A 27,881-nucleotide genomic window follows, 5' to 3' on the forward strand; every position below is an offset into this window, starting at 1 on the left:
ACTTTCAAGCCACTGTGAAGAGTCAGATTTCCCAAATCAGCCTGCACAGGTGGGGAACTATAGCAGCATGGACCAGGCTAGAGGGAGGCAAGACCTGGCAAGTTGAGGAACCAGTGAGCTCGGGTGCTTTGGTGACCATTAGCTCAGCCATTTTTCAAGAAGGAAGACTTTGGCCACGTGTGGCGGCATACTCCCTTTAATCCCAGTACTTGAGAGGCAGAGACAGATGGATCGCTGAGTTCAAGGCCAGCCTGGTGTGTTCCAGGCCAGCCAAGACTATACTGTGAGAACCTGTTTCAAAAAACCAAAACCAAAACCAAACAAACAACAACAAAAAAACGAATGAACAAACAAGACAAAACAAAACCAAAAAATAAACAAAATGAAGACAGGGTATCATATAATCTGCAGACCACTTTTCCCCTCTCAATCAACTGCTAAATAAGGAGGGTCTGCTTATGGTCAAGTTCCTTGGAGGGGCCTCACGGCACGGCATGGTTTTTTGGCTTACCTCTGAGTCTGTCCACCTTCCTTGTGGAGGCCATGAAAACAATGATAAGCCAGGAGCAGGGACTTTGTGGGCAGCAGGGGACAGGCAGCTCTCTCCCTCAGAAATCCAGACTTGCTGTGGCTAGACGGCTGTGCAGATGTGACTGTGTCTCCATGCTTCTGTAGGAATGTATGTTTTGAGGAGTGTATTTGAGTGTGTGTGTGTGTGCATTCTCTGTAGACAGTCCATGTAGAGTGTGATGTGGGAACATTCGCATTTGGAACAGAGCAGCATGTGTGCTCTGTATGGATATTGTGCATGGGCACTGTATATGGGTATTGTATATGGGCATTGTATATTGGTATTGTGCATGGGTATTGTGTATGGATATTGTGCATGGGTATTGTGTATGGATATTGTGTGTGGGTATTGTGTATGAGTGTTGTGTATTGGCATTGTGTATGGGTATTGTGCATGGGTGTTGTGTATGGATATTGTGAACACTCTCTGTGGAGTGTCCAGTGGGGAGTGGGCATGCTTCAAGTGTGCATATGTGTGTGGAAGAATATGTGCATAGCACCCGCGTGGGGCAAGGGCAGAGCCACCTCGGGTAGCCCTACAGGCATGGCTGCATGTTCAGATGTACACAGCACAAAGGCATTTTCAAAGCAGCAAGGAGCCCTGCAGGTAGATACTTATTATTAACTTTAGAGGAAAATCCTGTTCTGCCTTTGAGGTTGTCTTGCTGGGTCTTTCCAGAAAGAGACTAAACAAACAGCGCTTGCCAGGAAAAGGTCAGCCTGCTGCCCCACAGGTTGCATTGCTGATGGTGGAAACCTTAGACAGACCATAAGACCCGCATACTGCTGTGGCCTTGGGCTTCAGAGGCCTCCTTCCAGGGCTCGGGGGTTAGTAGGGAATGCTGTGCCTGCTGGCCTGATCAGCTCAGACTTTTAGTCAAAGCTGAGGCTCTCACAGAAAGCCCCAGAATCTTGGAACCCAATACCTCCAACCTTCTCCCAGCCTCCATAGCTCCCAGCAGCCTAAGGAACATCCAGACAGCTTGGCCTGGGGCCCCGCCCTTCTATTTCTGTCCATTGGTGATGCCCTACAGGGTCTTCCTGTGTGCTGGATACTGATAGGGACTGAGGATGCATGGGGAGGGGGGAGTGTAGAAAGCTGGACTGGGTCCTGCCCTTGGATCTTAGGACACCACAGGGAAATCACATCTTAGTCTTAGATAAGTTGGATCTTCAGCGAGTCTCAAGTTCATGTACATCATCTGGGTGACCTCTTTTGGTCCTTTAACTAAGCTCTCTCATCTCCGAAGGAAGGTCATGATGCTGGATTCATGAAGGTAAGATAGACAGACCAGAGGGCTGCCATGTGCTACACACTCCTAACTGGTGGGGCCAGCTCTCATGACTGTACACCAGGTCCCCTGTTACTGTCACCAAGCACAACTTACAGGTGGTTCTGCAGCTACAGCAGGAGTGACATGTAGGATAGATAGCCTGAGGTAGGAGGAGAGGTCCCTTCTACCACCTGATGTTGAGTACTGCCCCAGGAACCTTCCTTGGTGTGTGAGAGACCTGATTTCGGGTGGCCTAGCCACTGTAGCGGCAGAGACAATGATTAATACCTCGCCTGACTCCAGTTCTGACAAACCATCCTGAAGGAGTCGATTTCAGAGTGATGCAGACCCCAAGGGGATAGGCTGGAGCTGGCGGCTTGGAGTGAATTCTCGGATCCCTCCTGTTGCCTTGAAGTTGGAGCAACTGCTTGTATCGGCGACACCAGCCAGCAAGGGAACAATGTGGTTTGCTGGTGAGGAACTCGCTAACCTATTGCAAAGGGGCAATGGTTGGTGTCTAAGCTCCCAGTTGCCATGTGCAAGGTTCCTGTGTCCTGGATAAGTGGGTCTTCAGGTTGGCCAGGGGTGTTCCAGGGCCTGGTCAGACCTTGGAGCCCCTTGAAGAGTGTTTGCTTTTGTGCTTGCTCTGCTTCCAGGCTGGCTGTTTGTAGGTGCTCTGAGGAGAAAAGTAGGTGCCTCCTCTGCAGAGCTCAGTTTTCACCCAGATGGCCTGTTCTGTCACAAACGGGTCACAGGAATTCAGGGTCTTCCCTAATCTCCACTCAGCCTCTGTTCAGCAAGTTTCCAGTGGCTCCCTGGGGATGTATGGCCCCTGATTGACCCATGGTCTCTAGAAACAACAACAGTAACTACAGGGATGGAACCTAGGGACAGACATTCATGGCACTGATGACAGAGAAGGGAGGTAGACCTGGGGCATCCGAACTCTCTTGTTTCCCCTCCCTCTCTTCCCTTCCTTTTTCTACGTTAACTTCCTCATTCCTGCTCTGTCTTCCTCCCTCCCTCCCTCCCTCCCTCCCTCCCTCCCTCCCTCCCTCCCTCCCTTCCTTCCTTCCTTCCTTCCTTCCTTCCTTCCTTCCTTCCTTCCTCCTTTCCCTTCCTTCCTCCTTTCCCTTCCTTCCCTTTCCCTTTCCACTCCACTTTGACTTTGTGACAGTTTGGATTGCAAAATGCTTTCACTTTACAGTTGTGTTGTGTGAAATCACTCCACACATGTCACCGTATTTAGAATTTTGAGTTCTGATCTTTTCCTGGGCTGGCAAAGTGCAGTTCCACCCACTCTCTATGCTGGGCAGTGGGCAGTGAGCTACAGCGCACAGTCAACCACAGCCACCAGAGAAACAACCTGAGTTCTGTAATGCATTACACTGCCAGGCTGCGAGCTGCAGTGGTCAGGTGTATCTGGTGCATTTTGGTTTATGATACTTTCGGAGACAAGGAGATGGACTTGCATTGTTAAGTGTTGAGCATCTCTACAATGGCATAGGGATCTGCCATGCACTGAGACCCTGGTTCCTGCCAGGACAGACCCTCCTTTGGCAAGATGCACATGGAAGCACACACTTCCTTGAGGCCTCTAGCTGCAAGTTAAACTCACTAGTACTCACACATATGTCCCGGGTCTTCCTTGGTTGCATATAGATGGGAATCCCTTGCTTGGCCCTTTGAAGTCTTGCAAAAAGCCAAGGTCTGGCAATAGTGGGCCAACTCTATGACCTGTAGGTAGGGTGGAGCCCGAGTCCCAGGCACTGAAGAGATGGCACCCTAAGAGCTTCTTGGTCTCCAGAGCTAGGAGATGGCCAAGCACTGGGTCCTAGAGACAGACAGTTCCTAGATGAGGAACTTTGAGACCCTGGGTACTTTGAGGAGGCTGAAGACCAAGCTGGGGTCCCAGCCTCTCTGTGAATGAGCCAGATGGGTTCCTAGAGGTGGGCTCCCAAGCAAAGCATTTACTAGGCTTTGTGCAGGCTTGTCATCACTAAGACCACTCAGTTTGCACCACTGTCCACACAGATATCAAGATGGTCTCCCCTCCAGAGCTAGTTTGGTTCAAAAGGACAGGCCTTCTAGGATGAGACTGTTGTCGGGCCAGTTCCTCTTGATGGCCTAATAGTCCGGAGCAATTTATTCCAGGTAGGGGGCCCAGAGGTGCAAAAGTATCCCACAGTAATCTTGCTCTAAGCCATGTGGAGTCATCTTCCAGGCCAGTCTCTAGGGTTGGGTTCAAACATTTCGTTCAAGAGCGAGTGGCGCTGTATGGGGTGGGGGTGGTAAGCCTCACTCGCACCTTCCTAATGTTTTCTTACCTGCGGGGCCCTTTGCTGTCCTTGGACGTAGAGTTATGAGTTCCCAAGCTCTGACCTGTGCTGTAGGCAGGGGGCTGTGGACTTGTCCCTGGCAGAGCTGGAAGCACTGCCTCCTTCTCTCTCTGCAGCTCCACTCTCCCTCTCAACCCTACTGTAGAGCTCTCCATGAACTCGACTGCATTCCTGCACAGTACTCTCTTCTCCTGTCCTGTCTGTCTCTCCCGTAGGTCGCGTCTGTCCCTTTCCTCTCTCCTGAGAGTTGGGCAGATTCCTATTCTGTCAAATCTTTCTCTGACTCGTCACTTTTTCTGCCACTCAATTAGACATCATTTTCCTTTGACAAACTAACTTCACCTTCTTTGGGGTGACAGGTGTGTACTAAGGGTGTGTCTGTATTCCAACCAGAGGGATTAAAGGTGTGTGTCAAGGGCTGAACCGCACCTTAACTAGAAACATGTTCAAATATCCTGTAACACAAACAAACACACACACAATGTTGCTAAGATCTTTCTTAGAATTATGTTAAATCTAGTGTGGAGACATGGCATGATATAAGAGTACTCAGTGCTCTTGAAAAAGCCTACACTAAATCTGAAGCTGAGCCACCTGCAACTGCCTATTCCAAGGGGATCTGATGCGCTCCTGGCCTCCATGGTACCCTACTCTCATGTGTGCACACATGCACACACACACACACACACACACACACACATGTACACAATTAAAAATAATAAATCTTAAGAAAAAGAATTACATTAAGTCTTCAGATCAGTGTGGGCGGAGGAGGTTACCATCTAAGTCGTACACATGACTGTGGTATGGGTATGTCTTTGGTTTCTCTGAACATCTTTTACCTTCATTATACAAATCTTGCACGCCTTATTAGATTTATATCTAATCATTTCATTTTGGAGTATATAAATGGAATTTTTATTTTGAATTTTCAGCTGTCCATAAGTTAGCTACAGAAACAGCATTGATTTCTGTCTGTTCACCTTGTTCTTAAGGTGTTTCCACGTCCGTTCTACACGTGCCTCTGTGCCGGCTGTTAGATCTTCAGCCTAAGCCTCTGCCAGCTAGAGATGGGTTTACTCCCTCTGCGATCTGTTTGTATCTTCTGTTTATAGTTCACTGTCTTGAGCTGGTGACCTGGCTGCTCCTTCCAGCATGAAGTGGGATGAGGGTGAGGATGAGGGTGAGAGAGGACACCATTTGCAAACATTCAGCCTTTACCATTATGTGTGGTGTTATGGTGTGGGTTTATTAGTGTCCTGCATCTTCATAAGATTCTGGAAGTTTTGTTCCAGGTTTTGCTTGCTGTGTGTTTTTATTATGAATAGTTGTTGGAGTCTGTCAAAGACATTTTCTGCCTGGGTTAATGTGCTGTGTGAGTTTTGCTAATGACAGAATTTGCATTCATCGAATTTGAAAAATGGAACCAGCCTTCCATGTTATGATAAACTCCATCTGGCTCTGGCTTTGGTGTACCATATATATATACGGATGTATATGTATATATAATATATGTAATATATATGGTATGTGACAATATATTATAAGGCTATATAAGATAATATATTATTGGATTTGACTTGTATACTAGTCTCATCTGTATCGCTATGATTATGCACTTTAACCAAAAGCAACTTAGGGGAGGAATAAGTTTATTGGCTTACACTTCCAGGTCACAGTCCATTACTGAGGGAAGTGAAGATAGGAACTTAGGCAGAAACTTGAAGCAGAAGTCATGGAGGAATGCTGCTAGCTGCTCCTGGATAGCTGGTCTTCTTATACAGCCCGGCACCACCTGCCTAGGGAATACTTCCACCTACAGTGGCCTACACTAATTAACAACCAAGGCAATCCCCATAGCCATGGGAGCTAAAGTCAGGGGGAGGTGCACACCTAGCCAGCAGCCACCTACCTGGTGCACTCCCTTGTTTTCATAGAGACTTTACAATCCAGGCTTTCATAGCCCTTTGTGGGGGTGGGGGCAAGATGGTGTGCATTCATTACTTAGCTTCTCCTGGGGGCCCTACTCTAGAACAGGCATCTTATAGAGAGGAAACCAGGCCTCAGAGGATAGGCAGATTGTAATGATCAGAACAACGTAGACTGTGCTCAAGAGAAAGAGACAAATGGTCTGCCTGAGAGCTGTGCAGGTCTGGACCCAGAGTCAGACTGCCCGGGTGTGGCGTGGTATTCCATTCAGCTATTTGTGCAGCTGGGTAAACTGAGGAGCACGCCTTTGCCTCAGAGCCCCAGTTGGCAATCTGTGAGGTGAGGGGCTGCTGCAGACCCCTTGTTGCGAGGATTAAGTGACTTCATGCTTTCCACTCACCAACTCAAGATGATTGCTCAGAACCTTTCCGCACACTCAAATGCAGGTTACCATGTGTAAAGTGTGTGCCATACTTTGAACACCGTGAAGCCACACTTGAGAAAACAATGACATAAAGTGCTGGCACGAGTTCAGACCTTCTCTTGTGTGTAAACCTAGGGTAGGGTAGGATAACACTAGGGGTTGGGGTGAGGGTGCAGCCTAGGGAAGAGATCCGCTTAGCGGCCACGCAGCCCTTCCGTGTTCAGACAACTGCAATCTCCTGGCTCTTACACTGATCTTTGCGAGATCTGGTACTCCTAGAGGAGACACAGCGTGACAGGAGCGTGACATAAGAAGAGGAGATAGTAAATCCAGGAACAGCCCGGTGGGCGTCTTCTCTCCTGGGCTGCCTTCCTGGTCCAGCTTTCTAGAACCTGCAGGGGTAGGGGAGAACTTGGCACTCACCATGCCTTCAGTTGGAACCCCGGTACAAATTGACCAACATGCACTGCAGCTAGCAGGTGGCCCCTGCAACCAGCACTGCCGCATAGGAGGGAGCAGGCCCTAAGGTATGAGATCACCGGTGTGGCGCCTCCTTTTTGCGATGCTTAGGGTCTGGCGCCACCTTGTGGTTACGGGAGGAAGACACCTGCACAGGAGATAGGCAGTCCAAAAAGCTGACTGGGGATCTGTCTCTGATCTCAAGGCTTGGAACGCCTCAAGGACTCAGGGGAAAGATGTGGCATCCTGTCACCGGCTCATTCACTAAACCTCCTGGGACTGATAGGGAGGTAAAATCTATGCAGCACAGTGAAGAATGTGGCATCCCATCTGCTCTGGGAGATGGCCTGATCCATGTCTCCAAGAGCCATCAGGGCCCTGCACACTAGAGGAAGTGTCTGGCCCCGTGCTGAGAGGGGCACTTTCCAAGGCAGATTCAGAACACTGTTGTATAGATTTAGGGACCCCTACACACACACACACACACACACACACACACACACACACACTTTCCCAGAATGATGGAGACAAATCAGTTTAGACTCTTGTCTTGGCCTCCTGGTCTATCAAGTGAGCTAGGCTATGTCTGTATCCAGAACTAGTTTATTACAAGCCAGCAAACAAACATCCCTCTGTTACTAACTGGAGACCAAGACTAAAAGATGGAAGAGAGAGTAGCCACAGTACTCAGGAAACGGAGCATGAGAAGTTCAAGCTTATTTTGTCTACGTAGCAAGTTCAAGACCAGCCTGAGATATATGAGACCCTGTTTCAAAAATTTAGAGCTGGGGAAGGGAGGGCCACATTTGCCCAGTGAGTGTTTGGAAGTCCCAAGCTCCACTCTCTTTGCTCTCATCCCAGGGCAGAGGCCGTGAGGCCGTGGGGTGCTGATTAACAGAAGGTGTGACATCCAAGCCTAGGTCCCTTGACCCAGGGGACAGGTTCTGGCTTTCCTCCCTCCTCCCTGGACAGAGGGGGTTTCTTTCTGCACCTTGGTACAGGAGGAGTGAAGCGAATGCTGGCATTGTTACCCGTGGTGGCCAGACTTTCTCTGGTAGTCACGGATACAGCACGTGGACCACTTCTGAGAGCAGAGAGGCAGAACTGTGGTCTGAGCGTAGTTGAGCGAGGGGGGTCACGGGCCTCTCTGGTGTGGGCCACTGCACCTGAGTCGGGCTGAGTTTGAGCCAGGGAATACTTCTGGTTGATGAGATACGCAGTTACCACTGCTCCGCCAGACACACAGCTGCTCTGTTTCCTGAAGCATCACTCAGAGTTGGCTGCTTCATCCCCTCCCACCACTAGGAAGACAGTGGCTCCTCCCAGGGTCCTCCCCTGCCATTAAGGTGTTGTGAGTCTGTGGTCCTGCCTGGAGTCCTCAGCCCTGGAGAGAGAACAGGCCTTCCCAGCCTGCTTCTTCCACAGGCACTGACCCCTGCAGGGAGATGTATCAGGGTGCCGTCAGCTCCTGTGCTCCAAGGGGAGGCAAGAAAGACAGATGAGGAAGAGGGTCTGGGAGAACAGGACTGCTGTTGAGATACTGGAGATGAGGTGAGGCCCTAAGACCCGAGGAGGGCTGGGGGGATTATTCTGAGCACTGGGAAACTGGCTTCAGAGGGGAGAAGCTGCCTGTACTCTAGAACCTTCCAAGAACACTCTGGCTGCCTTGTGAGGAAGAGTTCTCATGGGGCAGGAGTGGGCAGCGTGCGCCAGTGAGGAGGGGCCGATGTCAATGCTGTGGAGAGGGCCGAGAGAATTGTCCAGCAGACTCGAGTGGGCAGTGCCTGAGGGCCACTGAGCCTTGTGAGCGTTGTCAGCCCTGTGTCCTGTCTGTATGTTTCCAGCTCAGGAATATGTGTCACTGTGTACATGGGTCCATTCTTGATCCTGACCTACAGAGTTGTGCTTCTGACCCTTGTGTTTGGACAGGACCCGACCCAAACAAGTCTGCCTATATCCTGGCCCCTTCCTACATCCTGGATCCCACCCATAGCTGGACTATTGCTTACATCACTTGGAGACACAGCTCCGCATATTTCTGGTGGCAGTGAGGCTCACACAGAAAGAGAGCCTTCTACACATGTGCGCTCAGTACTCACTGTGTGAGGCCTCCTCACTGCAGAGGAGGGCCTGGTACACTGAGCCAACATCCACATCACACAGTTCTCAGTGCCGACCTGCTAACCTAGGCTCCCCAACTAGACCTGCTTCGTTGGGCTCTTGTGGCTCCCCACAGAGTCTAGATGTCTTCTTGAGAGAGAGGGGTCAGTAGATTTGTGACTGCCTTGGCACATAGCCTCCCTGGTGGTCTCTAGGTCTCCTTGATGTCTATCAGGTATATCTCGGCCTTGTTGGCCAGTGACCTGGAGCCAGTGCTCGACTCTCCTCTTCATTCAGCCATATGAGCCTGTGCAGGGGCGAGAGGTAGCCTTTCAGAGGCCCAACTGGTCCCTACAGGAGCATGCTACGCCCTCCCCATGTGGGTATGGCCAGCCAATGAGTGTCACTTCAGAGCATCACAAGCCAGTCTCTTTCCTCTTTAGAGCAACAGGAGTGCCAACTCTACTGGACTGTCTCCTACCTCCACCCTAATCCTGTCCCCCAGCTCATCTGAAATGCTTATTTGATGGGCCTGGAGCCTCATTTGATCAATGCTTTCATTTCCTCTATGTATAAGTGGAAGCCAGGATGGGAAGAACTGGTTTGGGGTCCCTCATTGGGCCAGCTCCCTCCAAGGGCTGGAACTTCATGCCTCACCACATTATCCTTTTGAGCCCAAATCCCATCCAAGACCCTGGGGGCTTCTGAAGGAAGTTGGGGGAATGCCAATACAGGAAGCTTGGGCATTAGGGGGCTGGTTGTGGTCCTTCTATACCCTCCCCAAGCCCTACTCACACATGTGTTCTGTCCCATGTCTCCCCACAGGTATATCCGCACCATGTACCTGGGGATTCAGAGCCAGCGGCAGAAGGAACACCAGCGGCGCTTCTACTGGGCTATGATGTACGAATATGCAGATGTCAACATGCTGCGCCTCCTGGAGACCTTTCTGGAGAGCGCCCCCCAACTGGTGCTACAGCTCTGCATAATGATCCAGAAGAACAGTGCAGAGACGCTGCCCTGTGAGTGCCTGCCCGCCACTGCCCCTGCGAGGCCGCCCCCCCCCCCCACAGCGGCCTCGTCGCCACCCCCCCGCCCCGCCCTGCGGCCTCATTTGCCTACATGGCCTAGGGGTCCTGGCTCTAAGTTCAGATGTCCAGACCCAGCTCTCTTGACATCCCTGCTCCTGGGCCACTATGTTCATAAGAGCAGGGTTTCCATGTGTCCCTGGGCAGCAGAGCCAGTCTGCCTCTAGCAGATCCAGCCTGCCCTTAGTGGTTCAGGGTCCTGGTCCACCTAATCCAGTATGAGACCTCCTTGGCTTGCCCAGGGCCCTGGTGTTTCTACATCTGTGAAATGGGGATGATCAGGTCTAAAGATGGCATGTGCCCATGAGACTGAATTGTGCCAGGTTTTACTTCTGGTTTGGAGCATTTTAAACTCTGGGCTCTTGCTTCCAGTACACATAGATGCCTCAGCTCACTTGCAAAGACAGGCGGAAGTGGTTGTTGCTCTGATGAACACATACTAAGGGACCCTGTACTTCGCAGTGTGGCCTCAGGTAGTCTCCACGGGGCCTCAGAAGCCACAGAGCACTGCCTAGGCATTCAGGCTTTGTGGTAGGAAGGCTCTTGGGGTCTGGGATGCCAAGGTTATACTGCATTGGTCTTGCTTAAGAGCTAATGGGTAGCCTGGCCTACAGTGCACCTATTAGGGAGTCAGGATGCACCAGAACAGACTCTAGGTTGAGAGGGGACCTGAGATAGCCCATGAGGGAGAAACGGGATGTTTAGCCTGGGGAGACTTGGGATGTGTGAATACTAACATTTGAAGGAACATGGAAGAAAAAAATGTCATCAATGGCAGTGCACACACCCAGGGAACTGTCACATTTTCAATGGGCGGGGAATGGCAAATATTCCATCCAGCCATGGAAAGACTGTCTCTAGAGATAGTGGGTGTCTTGTTGCTAGGTGTATTCAGGCAGAGACACTGCTAAAGGAACCAGACCCAAGGAGGTCCTACCTTCTGAGGTTTGCAGGAGTACCCATGATCTGGGAGAGCAAGACAGCTGCTGGAGAGGGGCCTCCTTTCTTGTCTCGGCTCTCTGGCCAGTGGGCCTCTGGTCTCCAGGGCTATCATGATACCTCTAGACCCTGCAGTCCCTATGCTGTGCCTTGTCATTTGTCATTTTTTTTTCTGTAGATCCACTTGCTAAAGGACTCCAAGCTTCCTACATGAGCTTGGCCTACTGGCACTGACTCTGGCTGGCTGGAGTGTGTGTGTGTGTGTGTGTGTGTGTGTGTGTGTGTGTGTGTGGGGCGTGGGGAGGTAGCTCCTCCTCTCTCTGTGCCATTCACACTGAGGGTATTTAGAGAGATGCTAAGGCTGTTCTGACCTCCTTGCTGGTGCAAGTTTCCTGATGTCTTGGCAGCCATTCTGGGTTCAGGGGGGTTTGGAAAGCAGCCTAGGGTACTGGGAAAGGCGGAGAGCAGCACACAACCCGAGCTCCGCCATGTAGACTTAGGATGTGGAATGATTCATTTCCCAGCCATGTTTCTTTATCTCTAAGGTGGAAGTAAGAATTGCATTGCGTGTTGTGAAAGTTTGTTGAGCTGTACACAAATCTCTACAGCACATCGCCTAGCATCATAGACTGGCATGATTCTGGAAGCTCTTTGACACACGCAAACACACTGCTGAGGCCTGAACTAACTGTGGGACTAGAGGGATCTCCCTAAAGGTGGAGGTCAGAGAAAGCCTTTACAGACGTAGCCTGGGTTTCAACAACAAGAGGAGAGGCACAGAAATTGGCTTCCAAGCTTTGGAAAGTCCAGAGGCCCTGAGGTAGGAAAAGCTTTCTCCATGAGAGACCATGGTGGTGATGACCAGAAAGTTAGAATACACAGTGCAGTTAGAACTCAGCAGTGGAGCAAGGGGAGCAGGGTGGAAGGCAGCATCCAGAGGAAGAGCCTAATGCCTGTCCCCCCAGAAATACACAAGCATCGTGTGCCAGGAACTGTGATTTCAGCAATTATGTAGTTGAATATTTCCAGGTAGAGCTGAGGAAGACAGAACCTTCCTAGGGGTCGGCAGTTGCACATATCCAGTATGGTACAAGCCCCTTGTGTCTGAGCTGTGTGTGCCCTTCCACCCTCTCAGTCAGCTAGTGGGAAAGACTGGAAGTCCTTGGGTGGGAAAGGTGTTTGAAATGGTATTGTAGCATGAAGGTAATGACCTATGACCCCAGAATGGGACTAGATGGCATGGCATGGCGGTCCTGCTCAGGGAACACCTCAGAGGCTTGCCTTTCCTCAGGAAAGGGACTTCCCAAGAAACTCCAGATAGATTTTGCTTTTTGCTTATTGTAATTTTTGGTTTGTTGAGACAGGGTGTCGCTATGTAGCTCTGGCTGACTGGGAACTTACTAGGTAGATCAGTCTGACCGTGAGCTTGCTGTGGTCCTCCTTTTCCTACTCTGCCTCAGTTCTGCCATAGCGAGCATGTGGCCTGCCTGGCTAGACTTTGCTGTCGTAAGTGACATGCTATCATACTTGGCAGGAGTGCTGGAACTCGCACAGAGGTGGGAGATGCCGACCACTGAAGCGATTGAGTCCACTCCCCTTGCTTTAGACATGGGAAGAGCAAGCACAGAAAATGAAGTTGCCCAAGGTCATGTATCAGAGGGCACATAAACAATGGACTTTTCTGTCTCTTGCTGCCCCTAAAAAATTGTTGTGGCACGTAGGGTACCCTACACACACTATGCCTTCCCCAGGGGGTTACCCCTCCACACACACACACACACACCCCACATCCCACAGACAGTAGCAGGAGGATGGTTCAGCAGGCCAAGGTGCTTCATGTGCAAGCCTGGTGACCTGTGTCCCATCACAGAGGGACACCTAGAGGGACTCCACAAGCTGTCCTTTGTTCTACATATGTGTGTTGCGGCAGGCACACAGACACAGACACACAGGTAACTCCAGACCAATATATAACAGAATGAGATAAGAAAGGCAAAAGACTCTAAGAAAACATGAAATCACACACCAAACCATTGATTTTCCTTTAAGCATCTGGTCTCAGAGACATTTCAGTGTCTTTCTGTCTTAACTGTTAACCTCCCTACTTGTTTGTTCTTCCAATTTTAAGTCATGGGGCTCTGCTCACATCAAAACCCCGGGGAGGCGGCTCAGTGGGCGAGAGGGCTTGCTGTGCAGGCATGAGGACCGGGACTCCATCTCTAGATCAGCATGGCCACATGTGGCCATAACATCAGGGGCAGAGGTGTGGAGACAGGAGGGTCACTGAGCTCACTGGCCTCCAGGTTCAGCGAGAGACCTTGTCCCAAGTGGATGAAATGGAGCATAATGGGGGCAGGATACCCGATGTCCTCCTATGGTCTCCGGGTGCACATACCACACATGTACAAACTGCAGAAATCTGACCCTTAGCTTCACCTTGGCTTAACATACAGCACAAGCTCGGCTGGCCTCCGACTCACCCAGAAAGGCAAGCACTCCCTCCCTCTGCTCTGTCCTGTTAGGCTGAAATGCCCAGCCTTTCTCCTCAGCTGGCAGCCCACCCCGTGAGTTGGCCTTTCCTCCCCTGGTGGGGACACAGAGTGCTACACAAGAAGCCTCCGTTTCCCCTTCTCTGTCTCCCTAGCTGAACTTCTCCTTAGTGGAGGTTGAAGCCCCTTTGTGCTGGTCTACAGGAGGAGACAGGCAGGAGCCCAGCTCTTGGCTACTGCATCCATGAAACCTGCACTTCGTTGCTGTCCTCCTCCAGTTCTTTCTTCCTATATAAGAAGCGTTCTTCGGATTCTGTCTGGTCTGGTTCACACAGGCGCTGGCTCAAACCCTCTTTAAATCCAGGACAAAGAAAGTGTGTTGGTATAATAAAACAGCCGAGGCTGGAAATGCACAATAAAGGTTTATTTGGGGAGGCCTGATGTCTAGGAATATGGTGCTAACACACGGAGAAGGTGTTCTTGTGATGTCACACAGCTGAAGGGATTATAACATGGGCTAGGCTGGCTCTCTCTTCATTATAAACCCTCTCATGATCTCATGGGGGCTTCTCAACCTCATGACCTCATCCAGCCCAGATGACCTCCAGAGGTTCCACTTCCCAAGGCTATTAATACATACAGGTGGAGATGGAGTTTCCAATATGAATTCAAACCATTTCACCGCCCCCCCTTGATTAACATATCGTGACATCGGAAAGTGACAGTGACTTGGCCATGGGAGCTGAAGGTCACAGGTCTAAGCTATAGACCAGATCTATAAGTTTTCTCCTTTGGCTCCTTGGAAGCAATGCATATAATTTGTTATTGAAACAACCATCTCATTGCACTGAGCCATCACTCGCCGTGCTGAGTTGTGATTGCGTCTGTGCCAGCGCTGCCTGACAGGCCTCCAGTGGAGTGATACCCTTCTCTCCGACTCCTCAGCACCAGTCTGCCATTCCCAGGAAACACGGCAGTATCACAGACAAGTGTCACATAAGTCTGCCATGGAGAGTCTCAACTCCCTGACTGCCCATTGCATCCTGTCTTGGTCTCGGCTAATTGCAGAGAGAGATGTAAGGTTCTGTTGTCCCCTCTGGCCACCTTAATATATCACCCAAATGGAGAGACACAGCAAAGGCCAGACATGGCCACTATTGTGTCCTCAGGATGGCCTCTCTCCCACACCTTTCCCATTCTTTTTGGAGGCCATCCCATGAGGATTCTGCTTGTCCACACACAGGATCCCCTGGCCCTGAAACCCCGGCTCTCCACCCTTCTAGCTCCAAACACCTTTTTGTCCAAAGTCACAATGGAATCTCTGTCTCTGCTGCCACACAGAATGTACAGGAGTTTGAAAGTGACATCTCCTGTGTGCCCTGCCCCAGTGTAGCCCTTTCAGCTCTGGTTACCCCTGACAACTGAGGGGAAGGGGGGACACTGAAAGAAAACTCACAAGAAAAAGCAAACTGAATTCATCTTGTTAAAATCAGTGCGTGTGAACTGGCCTTTGGCTATTTCAGAGTGTTTGTGTGTAAGACACTGCAAAGTCTCACCAGCCCAGGAGTCAAGGTGGCTCCTGTGGGAAGGTGTGGAGGGTAGCAGGGTCAGAAACCTGGGCCTCAACTACATCTCCTCATTGCTTCCTTTGGGAAGTAACTATCAACCTCCCGCTGTATACCTGGCATGGTGTAAGACCCAGGGACATTAAGAATCAAAACAGCCTCCCCACTCCATCCCCTCATGAAGTCCAAGTGTCATATAAACAGGTGACAAGCAAATATTTAACTTCTGTTTTAGAGAGTGTTGTGTGTAACGAAGTCAGGGAGGGATGGGAAAGGCAGCAGTGCTTCTTGCAGCCTTCAGTGGAGTTGTGAAAGTCGCTTCATGAGGTCAGTAGGTCACCTTGAGGCCAAGAAGTACAAGGGAGAGAATATGGAAAAAGGTGTCACAGAATTTAGAAGGATCCAGGGCTGAGTCCTGAGATCAAGCGTGCTTGCAGAATCTTTAATGACATTTAAACTTAACAGCAAAGGCCAAAAAAAAAAAAAAAAATGGGGCCGCCTCAGTCTATGTCCCTGGCACCCCAGGGCTCTCATGAGGTAGGTGGGAAGCTGTGCTTGCACAGATCAGCTCTGTGGTGAGAGTCTGCAGAGAGAAGGCATGAAATATTGCTGCTGAAGTCCACTGGACTAGCCACTGGGAAGGGCGCCAGGTAGACTCTCAGCTCTCCTTTGGGCATCAGCCACGGGAAGGAGGGCAGCAGGGACTCCCAGAGTGTCTCTGCACTCTGGCCATCGTTGATGCTAAGGAAAAGGAAGTGAGGAAGTCTTCAAGGGGTGGGGCGGGGGTGCTACTCAACTGTGAGGCCAGATGCACACATCAGATGCAGGAATTCTGAGCCCGTGCAGCACAGTCCTGGGGAGAACTGCAGAGTCCTGAGCTTCTGGGGAGTCTTTCCACCCCGAAGATTCCGAGGGAACATCTCAGTGTCCCGGGCCCAGGGCTTCCCGCTGCCAAGCACTCGGAGCTGGATCTTACTCATCTCTTGGGTGGGCTGGAGGCTGTCACCTAGAAGAAAGGTTCTGTCCCCTGTGAGCACTGACCTTGCTTAGCACCAGTCCTCATGGAGCTGTGGCCCTTGGGTCCTTCCGCCACTCCCTCAGTGGTCCTTTGTGAGCTACAGCCAACCCTTCCTATCCCCAGGAGTTTGGGGAGGAGTGGGTGACACTTCAGCTCCTGATACCAATGAAGTGGCCAGTGCAATGGCTGATGTTAACACTATGCCATCAAAAGCTTGCCTGATTCTTCCAGGACTCCTGGTGTCAAGGACTTAGGTCCCAGAGCAAAAACAGTTCTCAGTATTCAGCCTCTCTCTAAGCCGTGTTCCTACTTTCTGTATCAGGAATAACGTTCTCTGCAGTTATCTGCTCATGGGGGATGCCAAGGGGATAAAGACTTCCGAGGACTGGACTCAGGGTACCATGATGGGCACAGCAGAGAGGTCTCTGCTTTCTGAGGGCTCACATTCCAGTGGATACAGGCAAGAATAAATAGGTACATGAATATGATTTCAAGAACATAAGGAATATATATATATATATATATATATATATGTATAATATGAAGACAACATATGCTCATACTCTTTATAAGCATTCTCTATATATATTTAGTTTGTATATTTATGCATGCTATATATATGTGTGTGTTGTATATAGAAATTATATATATACATATATATACACATACATATATATATATATATATATATATATATATGTACACACAGCTATATAAAAGCAAAGATTCATTATTCATTGCATATTCAAAGCCTGTATTTTTATCCCTGGCTCACAAATGATAAATTGAGTCTTTGTAGCTTCATTGCCCAAGATTATAAGGCTATACACTCAAGCTAGATATCATGTGGCAGAGCCCGTGTTCCTTCCAGGACATTTCTTAGACCCCATTCAAATGTTACCATGTTTTGGAGCCACGGGGTATTGGGCAGTTGAGTTCTTTGCTCAGTCTAAGGGGTTTCTTAGACTGGGCAGGGAGGGCAGATGAAGAGGGCCTGCATGATGTGTTTCAGCCAGCCAGATCCCGGTACCCGCAAGCCCTGTGCCATGCAGCTGAGCGACTGACCTTTGTTTTAGAGTCTCTGAGGCAGAGGCTTGCCTTTATCCAGCTGGCTGCAGAGATGGTGTTTTGATATTCCTGATGACATTTTGGGAGGAAGGATCCAGGGAAATGTGCATCTGGCTCTTCTGCGAGTCCTTTAAATGCTGTTATTTGACCTTCAAGCTCCTTGTGGGGAGAGTGCTCCCTCCCTGAGGTGCGCCATGCCCCCAGAGTGGCCCTTTGAGCAACTCACTGAGCCCCAGTGCCCAGAAGAGCACCATGGGTGTCTCCCACCTCCTCCAGCTTTGTGGTAACCAGAGGAGAAAGGCAATGGAGGGTGTGTGGCTAAGACAGGGCCATGGCTATCTCCCAGGAACTTTATTGGTTTTTTGCCTGTTTGGCTTGAGGCAGCTTGAAGATGGAAGGGTTTATTCTGGCTCACAGTTTAAGGGCACACAGTCTGTCGCGGTGGGGAAGGTACGGCGGCAGAAGCATGCGGCACTGCGTCTGCCAACAGGAAGTAGAGATGAATACTGATGATCAACTCATTTTCTCCTTTTTGTTCAGTCTGGGACCCCAGCCCATAAAATGGTGCTGCTCATACTTAGCCTGGGCCTTCCCATGTCAATTAACCACAACTAGAAGCTCTCTCACAGACATGTGCACTGGCCTGCTTCCTCGGTGATATTGAGTTTCATCAAGTTGATAAACAAGATGATTACCAGGATAAGAAAGAAAAGAAAAAGAAAGAAAGAAAGACCACTTGACATGGTAGTGTACGCCTTTAATCTCAGCACTTGGGAGGCAGAGGCAAGTGGTGTGCATAGTGAGTTCCAGGACAGCCAGAACTATGTATACACTCTGTCCCAAAAACAAACAAACAAACAAACTTACCATCAGAGGAACCTGCCACTTTTTATCAGAGCCAAGAGACAATCTGTCCTGTCCCAATGTCTCTGTATCCACACCCATGGATCTCTTTCAGGGTAGCCACCTATCTATGGTGCCAGGTTCCATTTATTTGACTTTACAGAACATGGAAAGGTATGAGAAAGTGCTAGCATCATAACCTCAGTGTGATTAGGTCTAGGGGCAGATGATTCATCTCTAGGGACTGCCTTGTTCAGTGCAGGATGCTTGGAGATCTCCCATTCTCCAATACCTGTACACTGAGTTGTTAAAACCAAAATGTCCCCAGACATTACCTTGACATCTGATGTGGGACAAAATCACCCCATCTGGGGATAACTGTCTGGCTATTAGTGAATGATGGTAGATGTTGGCTGAATATGATTAGCCGAGGTGTCTGCCTCCTAACCTTGAACCTATAGCTGACATGTTCTATGTGCAGAATGGGTTTCGCTGGTGCTGTGAAGAGTTTTGACTAAGAAGATGGATCTGATCATCTGGTTATCCCAGATAGGAAGGAGGCAGGTCAGAGGGACAGAGAGGATGCATCAGTGAAAGCTGAAAGAAAGTCATAAAGATGCCACAATGCTGAATTTGAAAACAGAGAAAGGGGACAGCAGCCAAGGGATGTGGGCAGCTCCAGAAACTGAGAGGCAAAGGAAGCAGATTCTCTCTGGGGCCTCCAGCTGGCACTCAGTCCTGCCAACGCTTCGGAAATCAGACCCTGACCTCCAGAACTGAGCCGTGATGAATGTGGTTGCTCTCTGCCAGGACACATGTGGTCCTTTGTTCCAGCAGCCACTGGAAACTGAAGCAGTGGGAGAGGTAGACTTAAGTGAGCAATTAAGACAACCGTGCCCACTAGCCTTGAAAAATTCCAGGTGTCCGTTCATGGCACCCCTTGGCCAGGGAATCAGCAGCTTTCTTACCAGAGCCTGCGTTTCTGGCATTGCTTAGGAAACAGTGTGTGTGAGGCATTTGCTCAGGAACCATGTTGGGCAGCTACTGGGCTGGCACAGCGCCTATAGGAATGGATAAGACAGCTTTTCTCTCCTCAGAAGTAAAAGCCAAGCGTTGGGTGTATGACCCAGCAAGTCAAGTTTGATTTCTGGCACTTATATATATATATATAAAAAAAGCCAGGCATGACAGTGCATACCTGTAACCTCAGCACCAAGGAGGCAGAATTGGGAGGATCCCTGGAGCTCACTGGCTTGCCAGTCTGGCTGAATAGGAGATTCAGGCTTAATGAAAGAGCCTGTGTAAAAACCGAGGTAGAAAATGACTGAAAGATGCCCTACGTCAATTACTAGACTCTACACGCATGTATACATCCATGTATGTGCATCTGTATCTGTGAACATGTACACATACACACAAACATACATGCTCATGCACACACACACACACACACACACACACACACACACACACACACACACACACAGATCCAAAATCAATTCTGTCTAAAGGAGAGTCATAGTTCAAGGATGGAGTGGGGCAGTCTCCAGAAAGTGGTTTTGAAGTAGAAGCAATGGAGGAATAATGTTTGGGGCTGAGACAAGGCCGGAAGTGGTTTCTACTGTGCATCCCAGAGTATGTGAGGGATGTCCAAGGAGGAGGCAAAGACCAGGCTGAGCTTTTAGGATGGGTAGGAAGTAGGCAAGCAAAGAAAGCAGGGGAAATGTATCTAAGCTGAGGCAGCAGCAAGACCTCAAGACAGCATGGCACCTACACGTGGCTTATGTGTCTGTTTACGTGCCTGACGTGGGCATCCAGTTTTCCTCTGTGCTGGGTGCTAAGCTAAGCCAGTCCTGAAAATTTTACTCCACTCTTAACAATAGTAACCTCAAGGAGAGCTGTCAATCACCAGAGACTTCTTATAGTTGAGGAGGTGGGCATGTGTAGAGATTGCATATTGTATAGATGCATCACCTGTCAATTACAACACCTATGGCCTATAGGATAGAGTAGAATAGAAGGTGGGATATTCAGGAGGCAGAAAGGATTCTGGGAGAGTGTGAGGTGCAAGAGATTTGCCCTGGAAGATGTGATCAGATGAATGCATGGTACCTGGGACAGGTAACCAACCACATAGGAGAGTATAGATTACAATAAATGGGTCATTTTAAGTTATGATCTAGCCAGAGAAGAGCCTAGGTATATGATCAAGGTATTTGTAAAGATATATTTTGAGTCTGAGTCTTATATCTGGAAGCATGGGGCTCAGAGGAAGAATCAGGCCCAACTTGTACAGGCACAAGCCCAGCATCTCTTTGAGGAAAGAGGCAGCTCTGGGCTGGTTCTGGTGCTTATGTCGGAAGCAAGCATGCTGCCTTCCTGCCTCAGAGAGCAGGTTGACTCACCAAGTCCTGAATCTATCCCATTGGGGGAAAGAAACTACAATGCTCTTTGAATTATAGCTTAAGGCAAATGAGACTTTAGAGTTGGGTGTCCTGGGCTTGTATCCTCCTACCCAATAGCTTACTAGTTTAACTGTTTTAAGGAATATATTTTATTATGATCCAAGCATGGTGAGACAGCACATTAGAAGGCAAACTGCCTCTAAAAATGGTTCCAGGGGCCAGGGAGATGGCTCGGTTGGTAAAATGCTTCCTGTTGAAGCTTGAGGACTTGAGTTTACCTGGCACTCATGTGAGAACATGTCAGTTCGTGCGTGTGGTCCCAGTGTTGGAGAGACAGATGGGAGGGCCTTTGGGGCTTGCTGGTCAGCCAACCAGGCCAACTGGTGTGCTCCAGGCTCATTGAGAGACTGTCTTAGAAAAATAATAGTAAGCAATTGAGGAAGACATCTGAAAGCAAACTCTGGTTTCCACACACATGTGTACACACATGAACATACATGAACACACATACACACCAAAAAGAAAGAATTTGTAACTCACAGATCCAGAAAGAGAAGGTCATTGTGCTCTTGGGATTGAAGTACAAGGTGCCTTGTTCTGACCAGGAGGCAGCAACAAAGCGGGGCAAGAAAGGAGAAGGGCTGCCAAGAGCCCTTATTGTGGCTTCCACAGGAACAGCAGGCATATAGGCAGGCAGAACAGCTCAGAGTTGGCTGACATGAATCATATGCACTCCCCAAGTCAAAAGTGATGTCTCTGTCCCTGGCCTGGGGCAATGGGGGCAGGAGGCTAGTGGACTGGAGGGTAAGAGCTCCTGGAAGAGGTGGCTTTCTCTGCTGAGATTTGTACCTGGAAGCACTGCTCACAAAGTCTGCTATCTCCACGGACGAGGCCAGAAATGTTGAAGCATCAGATCAAAGACTTGCTGAGCCCAGAAAGCATGGGCAGTTCCTTTCCCTCCCTGAGCCTGAGATCTGGGAAGTGGAGACACCAATAAGGACTTAGAGATTATCTTTTAGAATGAGGGAAATAACGCAGGGCTTGGCATAGCACGCAATGCATTGGAAGCCTTCAGTACAGGCTTGCACCCTTCTCTTTCTCTCTTCTAAGAGCTTCTTCCTGAAATACAAAGGCACAGGCGGGTGGCTTCTCTGGAGGACCCCTTCCCACCGTTAAGACAAGTCAGATATTGTGGAGGCTGAGTGGATCAAATCCCTTCCTTGGGGTACACACAGAAGAATCTGAAGCTAGCTGTAGACTTACATGTTAAAAAAGAAAGAGAGAGAGAGAGAGAGAGAGAGAGAGAGAGAGAGAGAGAGAGAGAGAGAGAGAGAGAGAGAGAGAGAGGCAGGCACCCAGGCAGAGGAAGATTTGCACATAATTCTAGAGAAATCCCTCAGAATTGGGTTCTGCCCTCAGGAGCTAACCTTTACTCACAAGCAAAGCAGCAAAGAAGATTTAGCAATTTTGTATGACAAGGTGGAGAATAAATGGGGGAAGAGGAAAGTGTTGGGGCAAGGGTGAGGGTCAGGGGAAAGGCTGTAGTTTTGAGTATGGTGTTTGGGGACCATCTCAGTGAGGTGACATTTAGCCACAAATGTATAAATACATGGGAGGGCCTCAAACAGAGACAGTGCCTTGGGGTGCAGGGATCCTGCAGGGGTTGGCATGGGTGGACTCTAGACCGGACAAGGGGACTTATGAAGGCTTCCATATCTGGGCCCCCTGAAGATGGACTGCTGAGATGTGTGGCTGGGAGCTGGTGGTGCATGCATAACTCTGAGGCGGCCCACACTGAGTGGAACCTTGAAGGTCCATCTGAAGATCACAGGGGTAATAGAGGATTGTGGCCCACCATGCAGTGGTTTGAAAGCCTGGGTACCTCTGTGGCTTTGATGGCATATGATTAACTTCTCCTGGCTGCCTGTGAGCTGTGGGTCTCCAGGGAGCAGCTGCTGGCTATTCTGGAATGTTTGTGGGAACAAGAACAAATTCAGGGAGACCATTTGTGGGAGGTGCATTCTAAAAGTCCAGGCAAGAAAGACAGAGCAGAAGTGTCAGATTCTCCAAGTGCAGACTCTCAGAGAGAACCTCACTGGGTGGGGGTTCAACTCTGCAGGCCAAACAGCCAGTGTTCACAGAGATGACCAGGCAGCTGAGGTGGGATAGCCAAACTAAAAGACACTAATACATAAACACGAATGTTGGATCATTATTTTATGGGTGAAGTTGGTGGGACAGAATTCTGTCTAGTGACCAGGGAGTGCAGTGCTTCTAGAGATAGATCTGGCTTATCCCCAAGTGGAACTATCCTTATTTACATATACGTCCACCAAGATTTCCAAGAAGGATGGTCGGTCCTGATGGTAGGGGTGCTGGCTGGGATTGTGGGTCGTGATTGGTGGGGTGCTGACTAGGCCCTCTGGACATCTGGGAGATCCCTGGTTAGTAGCATGTACCAGTGTCTGTGCTGAGTTTGTATCCATGTGGTAATTTTAAGCCTTGGGCATAACAGCCACCATTATACAAATAAAAAATTGTTGTATCTACGCTGACCCTGACTCAGTGGGGGAGACCCAGCCCCTGGCTCCAGTGTTGGTTCTCTGGCTTACCAGCTGTGACACTGGCGGAGTCACTCCACATCTGAGCATATCCCATGATGCTTCTTTCCTCTACCTCAAGTGTCTGAGGAGGAGATGGGTTTGGAGCTCTCTTACCTCTGTCAGCTGGGTTCTTAGTGACTTGGTGGGGCATAACCACCTTGTCCTTTTCTGGACCTTTCCCCAAAAGACACTAAGCTTTTTTTTTTAATGCAGGGAAATGAAGGAATTTTGAGAGACAAAGTGAGATTGCTCAGGGAGGAAATTCAGTGTACGGCAAGTACAAACAAGGACTGGCTGAGTAGGCGGTGGATGCGTGCAAAGGCTCTTCATCGGCAGGAGAGCCAGTGATGAGAGGTGGCCAGTGTCCTTGGCCTGCAGAGGGTCAAATGGTCAGTTAAGGATAAGGCTTGGCCTTGGGAATCTCAGAGTCTCAGCCTGTTGGGGTACAAATGCCAGACATATGAACCAGGGGTGCAGTGTCAGTGTAGCTGGGACCACGGCAGTCTCTGCTGCGGCCATGCTTTCCTCATTGGTGAAACAGGGGCAGCAACCCCAGGATGAAAGGTTGCCATCAAGACTGCAGGCAGCAGGAGGAGTGAGAGAAGCTAGCTGTGGGGCATGACAGAGGACAGAGCCCACCCAATGCCACCAAATCTCAGAGCCAGCCCTCAGTCACCTGCAGCCCACAGTTGATCACCTGGGAGGTCTCACAGCTGGAAACAGGATGGGAAGTAAGGCTATCTCTCACAAGGGCAAAGGGCAAGAATCAAGTGAGACACTGATAGACTAGGATCTGGGGTCCCAGGCAAGAAACAAGTGAGACACTGATAGACTAGGATCTGGGGTCCCAGGCAAGAAACAAGTGAGACACTGATAGACTAGGATCTGGGGTCCCAGGCAAGAAACAAGTGAGACACTGATAGACTAGGATCTGGGGTCCCGGCAGCTGACCTCTGAGAACTACTGTGTCTTGATCATGGCTCCACATTAGCAGGAAAGAGCTGGAGAAAGAGGAGAAAAATGGGGTGTGTGTATGTGGGGGTCCCTTCTCCAACCATGATCCTTGCTCTGCCCTCAATACCCCTTCACCTCATTTCAGAATGTTTTTCTAGTATTGTGGTTCCCCGTGGGATCAGGCTAAGGCACTCAGCAAAATACAGAGGAGGGAAGCTGATGGCAAGTTGAAGCTCTGCAGTACACCCCTCATCCATTCAGAAGCTCCAGCTGGCCTCCCTAGGTGTTCCCAGGGTTGCAGATGGGTCCCCATGCTAGTGACCACAAGCCAGAGCCAAGCAGAGCCAAGATAAGAGTGGAGAGAGAGACTCATAGCTGCAACAGGTAGAGAGAGCATGGAGCACATGCAAAGCAATGCCCTCTTCAGCCAAAGGGAGGCACAGGATTTTATTTACAGAGCCTCTACACATCTGTTAGAGTCTTAATGTTTCAACCCTCTAATACAGTTCCTCATGCTGTAGTGTCCCCCAATCTAATGCTTCCTAAAGTTTCAACCCTCTAATACTGTAGTAACCCCCACAACCACAAAATCATTCTTGTTGCTACTGCATGACTGTAATGTTGCTACTATTATGACTCATGATGTAAATATCTGATACGCAGTTATGTTATGTTATGTGACACCTGTGAAAGGGTCAGTTGCCGCAAGGGGAAGCAACCCACAGCTTGAGAGCCATTGCATTAAAGGGTGGGCACATTCTTGGGCATTCTCTGTTAGGGAGCACATTCTTGAGTTGGCTTAAAGTCTTATTTCAAGGGAAAAGATGGCAGACTTTTCCTCTCTTTCCTTTTTTTCTTTTATGCATGCTTAGTTCAAAGTCATGGAGTACACACTGGAAAGTGACAGACAGGAATATTTGAGGCATGTGTACAGCTTGTGTCCTAAGATGGTGTGCAGGAGCACACCTGCACCCTGGGCATGCTTAAGTTTCACTATAGAAGTGACCAATAGGAACACCTTTAAGGATTTTATTTCCTCCCAAAGAATTTTAGCTGGATTAAAAAAGAGGGTGGAGAGGGTATTTTAAAGGCGTCTGTCTTAATATAAGAGTTTATTTCCAAAGGTGCCTTCCTCACTGAGTGCTGACAGAGACTACTAGAACATTCTTTCTGACATATTCCAAGTTGTTCCTCTAAGGACTTCTCCTGTGTCCTGGGCTCCCTTTCCAGAGGCGTGTTGAGTTGCCATTCTCTGACTGGTTGGCCCCAGTGGGCATCAGTACTGCCCTCCCTCTGCCTTCAGAGCTCAGCTTCCCCTGATGGCCCAGCTCCCTGCTGCTGCCAGGCAACTCCCACACACCTCCTCTTCTTTCAAACCACCCCTCCCATCTGGACTTCAGTCCGACCTTCCCCAGATGCCTTCTTCATTCAACCACTCTCAAAAAGCTCTACTGGTCCTGAGAACACCAAGCTGGGTCATCCCCCACAGTTGTCCCCATGTGTCACTCACTGCATTGTAGGACTGGTTGGGACTAGCGTGGAACCCTGATGTCAGTGTCCAAAAGCCTTCTCTCTAAGCCTTTGCTGGGGCAGTTACCCACAGGAGTCCGCAGCCTGAACACTCTCCAGCTCATTTGACTGCATTTCGACTAGTTCCATGCAGGAGCCACAAGCTCACTTCCTGCTCTGTATCAGGGCAGGGAGTGAACCATGAAGCTCACCACAGGGAACATGTCATAGCTAAACATGAAGCATTTTAACAGTCTCCGGCCTGATCTCAGGCACACACCAAGTGGCCAAGCTCTGAGTGAGGAGAAACCCCTGAGGTTCCCAGGCCTAGCAAGGGGGTTTCCTGGGGCCTCCCAAGCCTTTTGTGAACTTTTGTTGCTCAGGGGAACATGCTGACCTTTAGGTTGACCTCAGGGAGCCACTGCAAAGCAGCAACCCTGTGCTTCTTCCAGGTAATAGAGCCCATTGTAGTCTCAGAGTAATCTCCTGAATGGACAGTGGCCACAGAGGAATCTGTGAGAGTTGCTGCTTTCTTTGTAGTCTGGGTATTCATCTCCTGAGGATGCTCAAGGGACTTCAAGAGCCTCCCATGGATTCCCACAGAGCTTACATTGTCTTCCACTCCAGCAAGATGCAAATCTTCAAGCCTACTTTTCTACCACTCACTCAGCCCCTGATAAAGACCAGCAATGTCTAGGAGCTTTAGGGCATGGGTCACTTTCAAGATCCAATCCTGTGTCGTCTCCTGCTAGATGCATGATTTGGAACATTTTCTTAAATTTCTTTATTTAAAAAAAAATGAAGTAAGAGAGTGGAGAGGTGGTTCAGTGGTTAAGTACTTGCTACTCTTGGAGGTGACCAGGGTTGGGGGTCCCAACACCCATACTGAATTAATTGTTCATGGCTACCTGTACATGCATTCCAGGGGTTCTGCTGCCCTCTTCTGGCCACTCTAGGTATCTGTAGACACATGGTACACATGTAGACACACACACTCAAATAAATTAAAAATACCTTTTGGAAAATGAAGTCAATAGAAAACTACACCAGTTCCCCAGGATCACCATCACAGAGTGCCACAGGCTGAACAGCTGCCATAGCAAACTCCTCACAGTTTGAGAGACTGGAATTCTGCATCAAGATGCTGATGGATGGCTTCTGAGGCCTCTCTCCTTAGAATTCCAGTGGTACCTTTGCTGAACCTTCATGTGATCCTTCTCTCTGTTTGTGTGTCCCTTCTGTCCTGGTTTGTCATCTCCTTCTGCATCACCTCCATCATCTGGCTGCCCTCAGCTAATCTTGCCATCAAACAATTGAAGTAACAGTTCCATGGGTTGGAGAGTATACAAACTTTATCCAAAGAAAAGATGTAAGTGTGCTCTGGCCAAACCATCCATCAATTAACAACAATATGTCCAGCATTACAACTGAGTTTAGATGCGTTCCATGGGTTGAAAACAGGTCTTATCTGATACCTGTACCATTGATTCTTGAGACCATGGAGGATAAAGATCACTGTCTAGTGAACTTCCAGAGAGAAAACTATTTCCTGTCTAGAGTCTTATGAGCCTGGCTTTTCTCAGCCCTTCTATGAGATGGAATAAGGCCTTTGCCCTCCACTAATTTTGGATGAAAGAGCTGGAAAACTTTTGGTGATGTGCTCACAAAGTAGTGGGATGAGGGTTTAGACATCTCCAGGCCACCCTCTTTTCTCTACAGTCCCTGTTCTGTGTGGGTAAACGGCCATCTTTACACCCCATACTGCTTGCCAGTCCCATTCCCAGGCTCTAGCCAGATGCGTGCCTTTGACTTGGAGGCCTATTTGTACTCCCAAAGAAAAAGCAGGTCATTCCAGGGCCCAAGGAGCCAATAGCTAGGAAGTAGAACAGGTTCTGCCATCGAAGCAGGCCAATGACCTTCATTATGAATGACCTTGAGAACTTTAAAAAAAATCAGCTGTCAGAAGAACAACATGGAGAAGAGACAGAGTTAGCAGGCAGCACCAGGTAGCAGGAAGAGCGCTCTCCTACTTTGCACAGTCACTGGTCTTCAGGATAATCTGGGGATTCCTTTCATTCCAGTACTTGGGTCAGGTGGAAGCAGGTAGATCTCTGTGAGTTTGAGGCTAGTCTGGTCCTCAAAATGAATTCAAGGACAGTTAGGGCTGTTACACAAAGGAAACCCTTTCTTGAAAAAATGAAAGAGAGAGAGACAGACAGAGAGAGACAGAGAGGAGAGAGAGAGAGAGAGAGAGAGAGAGAGAGAGAAGAGAGAAAGAGAGAGAGAGAGAGAGAGAGAGAGAGAG

The 27,881-nt window shown here is 49.3% G+C and overlaps 1 protein-coding gene across 1 annotated transcript in view; it reads left to right on the top strand.

Moving 5' to 3' along the window:
- Window positions 1–27,881, top strand: part of Xkr6 (XK related 6) — a 209,281-nt gene that overhangs the window by 176,925 nt on the left and 4,475 nt on the right. Inside the window, exon 2 of the mRNA XM_085828715.1 lies at window positions 9,921–10,117. Within this exon, the coding sequence (XP_085684841.1) occupies window positions 9,921–10,117 (197 nt within the window). The remainder of the gene's footprint in view (window positions 1–9,920; window positions 10,118–27,881) is intronic.

Source organism: Mus caroli, unplaced genomic scaffold, assembly GCF_978045245.1.
Source record: "Mus caroli unplaced genomic scaffold, Mus_caroli_1 scaffold_12, whole genome shotgun sequence".
NCBI classification, from domain to species: Eukaryota; Metazoa; Chordata; class Mammalia; order Rodentia; family Muridae; genus Mus; species Mus caroli.